General features: G+C 37.5%; 1 protein-coding gene across 1 annotated transcript; it reads right to left on the bottom strand.

Moving 5' to 3' along the window:
- Window positions 1-1,041: 1,041 nt before the first annotated feature.
- On the bottom strand, window positions 1,042-1,983 carry LOC101586908 (olfactory receptor 10T2-like). The gene has a single exon (XM_004647353.1). It carries the CDS (start codon window positions 1,981-1,983, stop codon window positions 1,042-1,044), a length of 942 nt encoding a protein of 313 aa, XP_004647410.1.
- Window positions 1,984-9,095: the final 7,112 nt, after the last annotated feature.

The raw sequence follows: 9,095 nt of genomic DNA, 5'->3' as shown, positions 1-9,095 counted from the left end.
CATACAATTACTTCAGTGAAAAATATACTGCTCTTTTGCATCCTTTACTAATTTATACAAACATCACTAACAGTGTGTACATGTAAGTCAGTAAGGATCTATAATTGAAAGACACCGAAAGAGTCTGGATATTTTTAGGAGCTCAGTGATCAAGAGCAAAACTGGAAATCCAGGCTGAACTCTTTGGAGTGGACTGGACAGCTGAGGATGCCAGTGAAACTGCTGCTGAAACCAAGGGGCTGTAGTCTTTTACCCTCAGTGCTGTCCCTTCTATATGCTGAACACTAGAGCCACTCACACTGACCCTGCTGCTTCGGGAACTTGATCTCACTGCTCCAGATGTACTACTAGAATTATTACTAGAATCTTGCACTGCGTCTCTGATGGAGTCAACTCGTATGTCCTTGAAGAAAGCAACTTCCCTTTGATTTCCTATATTGGTTGGGATGAGTAGTTCCTGGAGGATCTACTTGGATTTTTTCATGAAGTAGCCCTGTTCCATGGATCTGTGAGCCAATATAGAGTACTTTTTACTATTATTGACTAATTTGTCTAAATTATGAATTTGGAAGCCTTGGAGCCCATAATATTGGAGTAAAGTCAAAATTCTACTTACAATGGATTCTTATTAAGTTTACTTTCTGATTGGCGAGTTCAGAGTATAGTCCTCTAAAGATTAGTGTAGCTCAGAAATCAGTGAACAGGCTTGTTGAAATAGAAATCCACTGTAACTGAAATCTCCAATTAATGTACTGCTGTTCGAATGTTAGACAATGTTATGATTTTTTTCTCCAGGTAACTGCTATTAAAAAAATACTGTGTTCAAAACATATATGTGACATTTCTTACATGTATGTGTGTATATATTATAATATTTAAACATATTTAAAAACTGTATTCTATTTGCATAAACATGGTGGAGCAAGGATATATCAATATAGTATTTCAACTTATTTGTATAAAAGTTGGTTATTTTATTAGATGTATTTTACTTTTATTTATTAGCATTATGTGAATTTAAAAAATCCAAGGTTATTTTATTTACAACCTAGAAATAAACCTATGGCCATTCTCTAGTACTTTCCCCAGGGCCACTTGCATCTCTTTGTTCCTTAGGCTGTAAACAATGGGGTTAAGCAGAGGGGTCAGCACCGTGTATGTCACAGCCATCAGCATGTCTTCGCTGAAGGAGTCACTGCTCTTGGGCCTCAGATAGATATAACAAGTGAAGCCATAGTGTATACACACCACAGTGAGGTGAGAGGAGCAGGTAGAGAAGGCCTTAGACCTGCCACTTGCAGAAGGCATCTTCACAACTAAAGACAGAATGAAGATGTAGGAAATCACAATTAAAATAAAGCTGCCCACTAATACAAAGGCAGAGAGCATAAAAATAGCCATTTCATGAAAGGGAGTATAATCACAAGCAAGGCTAGCCACAGGCAAGATGTCACAGAAGAAATGCTGGATAGTGTAAGAGTCACAAAAAGAGAAGTTGAATATAATGCTGACAATGGACAGTGAAACCAGGAATCCAACTATACAAGATGCTGTTATCAGTTGAAAGCAGATCTTTTTGGTCATCAGCATGGGATAATGCAGAGGATTGTAGATGGCAATGTAACGGTCATAGGACATGGCGGCTAAAATGAAGCAATTATTTCCACCTAAACCAAAGAAGAAAAACATCTGTGTAGCACACTCAGGAAGAGAAATGGTCTTGCTCTCTGATAGCAAATCCACTAACATGCGGGGAATGATTACCATAGTGGTACAGGTTTCTGAAAAGGAGAGGCCAAAGAGCAAAAAATACATGGGGGTGTGAAGGTTGTGATTGAACTTGATGGCCACCATTATGGACACATTTGCAAGTAGGATTGTCACATGGCAAGAGAAAATCACCACGAAGAGTAGATTCTCTATTTCTGGGAAACTGGAAAAGCCCCACAGAAGGAATGTGGTCACTGTGGTGTAATTGTCCATCTTCCTGGTGGCAGTATTTTACTGCCAGGTGTATATGTGCTTGACGTCAAGGCTCAGATGATTGTAAAGATGTTCTTCTGTACTGATGTCACCTGGAGTTTAATTGAGGGCTCCTGTGCAAGTGTAAGATCATTCTTAATGAACTCTCTGAATAAAGAGAGTTAAATGCCCATGGCTGTGACAGTCTGAATGAGGTAGAGAATTGTTCTGTGAGGATCAGTGTACCATAGACTGGGCCCAAATATCCTTCTTTGTACTAAAAATCTGTTCTTCATCCTGTTTTTCCTGTAGTCAGGCTCTTCACAGAAAAGAGAAAATATGAACAACATTGCTTGGTTCTCATCCAGGGAATTTTGTGAGGCCATATTTTTCAAATATATTTTGCAATTTAATGGTACAGTGGCACTCAAGATTAAATGAGTAAAACAATGCAATCATTGAAGTTATTTCAAATTAATATGACATTTAAATATTTTGGAGAAATTAGTGAAAATTTCCCAAAGAATTTTGATATGTTCCTCTGCAAAATACTATTTACATCAGATCTTCTCCTCATTGGTAACTACAAGGTGATAATTGTCAAAATGACTAGATTCTTCTTTCTTTCTTTCTTTCTTTCTTTCTATTTTTAAAAATTTATTTATTTGTGTGTGTGTGTGTGTGTGTGTGTGTGTGTGTGTGTGTATGTGTATGTGTGTGGCCAGCTCAGCCCACCAGGGGGCAGGGCTGGCTGGCATGTGGTGCTGGGGGATTGAACCGTGGTCCCAGTGCTTTAGCTAAGCTTGTTCTAAGTAGGCGCTTTAGACCACTAAGCCATCTCACCAGCCCCTTTTTTATTTCTTTTTTTTAAATTTAAAAATGACTAGATTAGATAAACAAATGTAATATGTACTTTCTACTGGCTAGAGATCCAAGATAATATTTAGTGCTTGTGATAAGCTACCTAAGTAGTTTGTGATAACCTAGTTTTATGTTAACATTTTTGAAGTTCCTGAGAATCCACTGATACTGTCTTAAACTGACTACTAAAATAGTCAAATGAATTTGAAGGTACTGTTTCATGCTAAAATGATATATTTTTGGTCATGATATACTTATGAATTTTTGATTTTTTTAGAAGAATTTCTAGGATGTTTTCTCAACGGTATACTTATTAGGTAGTTTGCTTTTCAGTATAACCTGGAAATAGTAAAATGAAATATTTTGGATCTTTTTATTAAGTCATATTTCTCCTCAGTTAGTTCATTAAACATTTGAGCCATTTGGGAGATGTGAGCAAAATGTGACATGAAGACTCTCCATCAAATTTTGATTTTAACTTCAGTCACAGTTTAAAGAAAAAAGGAGGGGGGAAGAGAGAGAAAGAGAAAGAGAGAGAGAGAGAGAGAGAGAGAGAGAGAGAGAGAGAGAGAGAGAGAGCTGCTTGAAAAATTTTCATAGGAATTCACAAAGGTTAAAGAAAAACAAGAGGAAAGACAAAACTATTTTTATTCAAAGAGTTTTCTCATGCAATTGTAATTTGGAATACAGAATATAAACAGAGAAACAAAATACAGATCAATGAAACAGAGTAGAGTAAACATATTCAACTATTTGAGTTTTGACAAAGGGACGTAAAACATACACAGAGGAAAGACAGCCTCTTTAACAAATGGGGCTGGGAAAACTGGCTACTCACCTGCACAAGACTGAATCTGACCTGAATCTCTCACCATGGACTAATCTAAAATAGAAATGAACCAAATAACATTACAACAGAATACACTGAACCTGCTGGAAGATAAAATAGGTAAAACTCTTGAAATCATGGGGACAAGAAAAGACTTTCTGAACAAACTCAGGCTGCATAGGAAATGCTACTAAGAATAAATTAATAGGATCATATCAAATTAAAAACTTTCTGCATAGTAAAAGAAACAACCAACAGAGTAAAAAGACTATGTACAGATTGGAAAAAAATTGCCAGCTATTCTTCAGACATGTGACAGATATCTAGAACATATAAAGAACTAAAGGCATGAGAGTCGTCAAAAATAAAAGACCCAATCAAAAAATGGGTAACTGAAATGAATAGATACTTCTCAAAAGTACCAATAGCCAAGAAATACATGAAGAAATAATGTTCACAATCACTGCCTATTAGAGAAATGTGAATTAAAACCACACTGAAATTTCACCTTACCCTAGAAAACATGGCTATCATCATAAAATCAAATAATAACAAGTGCTGGAGAAGATAGAGGGAGTTTAAACTAATTCAACCATTATAGAACTAAGTATAGAGTGTCAAGTAACTATAGAGAGTCCTCAAAACACCAAAATGACAAGTTCCACTGACCCAGCTATTCCCCTTCCAGGTACCTTCCTAAAGGAGTTGAATATGTTATATTATATATTACATGCTTATCCTTAGGCTTTTTCTTCTGAGGGCCTCTTAGCCTATTTACCTTCAAAGAAAAAATCTCTTTCATCCTTGTTGCTTTAGCTATCACTTACCTTGTGGTACTCTATATTCAAGCTTTATGAAAAGAGATTCAAATTTCTTCTGACAGATTCCAATGCCAGAACTCCTCTAAGTTTTTAATACAACATTTTTTTTAGAGCAAAACTGGCCATATTACCCATCCCATATTTTCCATTAAGTTATTGTAGATGTCACTGAGGTATCGTGACACTGGATGTTTTACCTTTTTCACCGTTACACTCACGTAACACTGAGTGTACAGAGTTGCAGGGGTCTGCAGTTTTTGTGCTTGACTTTAAATTCCCTGTGTTATGGGTGTGATTCTTTCCTGCAGGGCAAATATGTCACCTCCTATTGTCCATTAGCCACAAGGCTCTTAAATGTTCATTTCTTTCACCACACCATGACTAGATGCTAGATTCTTAATTCAGGGTATATTAAGTCACTAATAAGGTAAAAAATAGTGAATAACTATACTCCAGTATGAAGCTCAATGTTTTCCACACACTTACAGTGAGATAATTTAACTCAGCTTCTATCACTCATCTCTCCCTGCTCTCCATTCAAGGCATATAATGGTACCTCTTAGTTTCTAAATATCTTGATTCCTTACACTGATAGGGCTTTGCATATGGTGCTCTCTCTTCATAAGCTTCCCTTCTTCAACTCTACCACCCCTCAGGCTCTTATATGTCCTCAAGGCCTTGTGTGCTTGGTCTGTTCTTTGATCACTCATTCTTTTTCATTTTGTCCACATTTTATAGATGCTAGAATCTTAAATGAACATGTTTTCTTCATTTTACTCTATTATTCATTTAAAGTTTTGCAAAAGCCTCAAGGCTCTTGGCTCTCACTTCTATAATTCACTTAATGTGAGTATCTGTATGAAATCTGTCATGTTATATCTTTTCTTTATAGATGACTTTTGGATTGCCTTTGTTCACATGCTGAGTAATACTAATAATTTCTACTAATTATTGGACTTTTTAGGCCCTCATGCTTTCCAGGTAGGCACTGTGCCACTAAGCTAATGTCCCTGGCTCTTGGATTTTTCAGTTACACAGTCTCATATCTCTTTGTAGCTGCTATACCCTGAGAGATAAGTGGTATTGGAATTATCTTGTTTATAATGAGAAAAATATTGCATACTATATAGTAATATAGTATACTTACAGCAGCCATTGAGAGTGTGAAGAGCCACTTGTTTGGCTAGATGACTGTAATTCCCCTCTCCAGGTGGAAGGGCTTTAGCACTAGTTTAGGGTTTAATGCATCCAACCTCATTTCTTGCTGCTTATCTCCCTTATATGAGAAATATCCTATTGTTTTCAAATACTGCATGCCCTTTCCTGGTTCTACTTTGCACACAATCAGATTTTGATTAAGAACCTTTGATTTTTAATGTACTTTTCCTATTTGCAGTGTCTCTCCTGCCATTTTTTGGATGTTAAACATCTGTCTTGAGCCATTCAAACATCACTTGTCCTGGGAAGACTAAACATCCATGGTGATGTTAGTCACGTCTTCCTATACAGTCCCATTCCATTTTATTTTAATGAGATTTAAAAATGTTCTTTTTCGGAACTGGAGAGATAGCACAGTGGAATAAGTGCTTTCCTGGCAAGTGCAGAGCCCTGATTTCAATCCCTGATATTACAAAAAAAAGTTCCTTTTCACAAACTTGACTTTCATACTATACTAGGCAAAGACTTGTTTCAAAGCATCATATCCTCCAACTTGCAGAGTAAGCCTAGTGCATGTAGCTTTCTAACCAAGATTAACACAGCAATGTAGGAATAAAATGGAATTCCATATTCTCTATAAATCATTATATGATTATCAATTTAGTACATTTCATTTCTTGCCAGTACATTATTTGATAGACTTACCGTTTATTTTATCTTGATAGATACTGACTGAAGATATTTGGCTGTTCTCCAAGTGGACTTTTAAGAATCATGGTACTTAGCGATGCAAGTGCATGTGTAGTCACTTTCCACATTCTTGTGTGGAATTTGTGAATGGTGACCAAATGGTGAGCGAACAAGCAAGGTAACAAAAACTCTTCAAAACTCTAGCAGTGGCTGCATAGGTCCAGAAGAATGGAACTACTTTGCTTTCTAGGTGTTCTCCAGTCTTGTTATAGAATCAAAACACACTTGACTGAGCAAGTAGTCTTCTACTAACAGACATATCAGAATTGGTAGAAGATAGCTCTGTGGCGTAAGTGCTGATCTGGCATGCACAAGGTCCTGAGTTCAAACCCCATACGAAAAAAAAAAAAAACCCAAACAAACAAACAAATAATAACAACAAAAAACCCAACATCCCCTCCCTCAAACAATAGTAAAACCCCAACAACAACTCTTTTCTACTATCATTACAAGTTTTTTTTTTTGTAATTAGAGAGAAATCTTGGGAGCATCAGATTTTGATTAAGAACCTGTGATTTTTATTGAAGTTTTCATATCTGTTATAGTAAGTTCTGCTTTTCCACAGACTATTCAAGGACAAGAGTGGTAGAAAATAGGTCAGTATGGTATTATTTCCATTCATCATAATGTCTCTGCCCAAAGTGGAGAACAAGATGCCTATATCATTGTGCCAGACTTCCAACCTTTTTTCCCTGAACTTACCTGCTTTCTACATCAACTTCTGTTGTTCTGTTTTGTAGTTCTTCAAAGCTCCCCCATGTAATCACGGTTTCATTCTGTTAAGAACGACAAGCTTATAGCTTTCTTAATTTTCCACTTTATCAGATGCTTACAGTTTTTTTAAACCTTCTACCAAACTAGGAAAACCCATAGGCACTTGTTTACTAAGAGATATAGAATACTGTTCATTGCAAGTAATGAAAATGGCTCATTAATTCTCACCTTCTGAAGTAGGAGGGTCATCTTTCAGCTTTTTTTTTTTTAAAAAATCATGAGGTAAAGAAGCATGGGACGACTTTACTTTCACTCCTGGGGTGTTGTTCTTTCCAAATGGCTATGTGACTTTGCATATCCCATAATTCAGGATACATTTTAATGCAATTTTCCCATTTAAATGTCTATGATAACCTCTCTATGAAATTAGAGTCTCCTTTAACATGAAGGTAGGATTTTCTTCATTCCATATGGGTGCATCTCAGAACCATGAAGATTTTAATGAGAGTCCTGGGGGCTGTAGGAAGCTATTATCATGAGACTGGTTTTGGTACCAGAAGTTTTGGGTCTGTGGATGTAATATCCAGTATCGTGTTTGAAAAATGCTTTCTAAACCTCAATACTGATAGAGCTCCTTCTTGTTTGTTTTTATTCTTCTGAATAACAGTAGAAATGACTGCAAATTAATTTGTTAAGATATATCTTAGATGTTAATAATTCCCTTGGGCATATTTACTTCCTGCACAAGGCCATTGATATAATTCTGCAAGTTTGCCAAATTATTCAGGTCTCTTCTACCCTATTTTCAAGGGACATGAAAAAACCTGGCAAATTTTCAAAATTGTAAAAAGCAATGGGTGCAAAACCATTGGTGTTGTGGGATTAGTTGCTCAGGAAACAAGAGAAAGTTGATAGGAAGAAAAACAATACATAGTTTTGAGCATTGGTGTTGCTTTCTTATGGGAAACTTTGCTGTTGAAGACTTTGCTTAAAAAGAATTTCACTTTTCTCCAAATCGTATTACAGCAGATATATTTATAAATGGTGGGTCTGCCTTTTTCATCATTTTCCCCTACTATTTTCTACCTAATGCATGTTCAAATGTTATCTCAGAAATCTATTCTCAAAGCTATCTTTTTTAAAAAAATGTATTAGTATACTATAGTACAGGGTCTCACTATGCAGATCAGACTCATAGTGGTTCTCCTGTTTTCAGCCTCCCAAGCGCTGGGATTACAGGCATGCGCCACCATGCCCAGGCTCAATCACTTGTGGTGCTGGGGATCGAACCCTGGTCCCTGTGCTCTGCCTAAGCAGGTGCTTTAGTCCGCTGACCTGTCTGGCTGGTCCTCAAAGCAATCTTTTAAAAATTGTAAATTCAATTTATTACTTTATTTTCTGTTGGAATTTTTTGGGGTACTCTGGGCCTTTACACTGAGCTACATCTTCTGCCCCCCTTTCAGAATATTTTGACATAGGGTCTCACTAAATTGTTGAATTGCCCTGGCTGAACTTGAAAGCAGGGTAAACATGTCTCCTCATATTGAAGCTGTCTGCCTCAGCCTTCCAGACTTCTGTCCTTCTCCCTCTCCTTCTCCTTCTCCTTCTCCTTCCCCTTCTCCTTCTCCTCCTCCTTCTCCTTCTCCTTCTCCTTCTCCTTCCCCTTCTCCTTCTCCTCCTCCTCCTCCTTCTTCTCCTCCTCCTCCTCCTCCTTCTCCTTCTCCTTCTCCTTCCCCTTCTCCTCTTCCTTCTCCTTCTCCTTCTCCCTCTCCTTCTCCTTCTCCTTCTCCTCCTTCTCCTTCTCCTTCTCCTCCTGCTCCTCCTCCTCCTCTTTCTCCTCCTCCTCTTCCTCCTCCTCCTTCTCCTTCCCCTTCTCCTTCTCCTCCTCCTTCTCCTCCTCCTTCTCCTCCTTCTCCTTCTCCTTCTCCCTCTCCTTCTCCTTCCCCTCCTCCTCCTCCTCCTCCTCCTTCTCCTTCTCCTTCTCCTTCTCCTTCTCCTTC

This window comes from Octodon degus, unplaced genomic scaffold (assembly GCF_000260255.1).
Source record: "Octodon degus isolate 3935 unplaced genomic scaffold, OctDeg1.0 scaffold00302, whole genome shotgun sequence".
Taxonomy (NCBI): Eukaryota; Metazoa; Chordata; class Mammalia; order Rodentia; family Octodontidae; genus Octodon; species Octodon degus.
The sequence above is the reverse complement of the archived record's forward strand: the minus strand, read 5'-3'. Positions and strand labels throughout refer to the sequence as shown.

Excerpts from the sequence above, each read along its gene's own strand:
- LOC101586908 (XM_004647353.1), bottom strand. The coding sequence starts at position 1,983 with ATGGACAATTACACCACAGTGACCACATTCCTTCTGTGGGGCTTTTCC.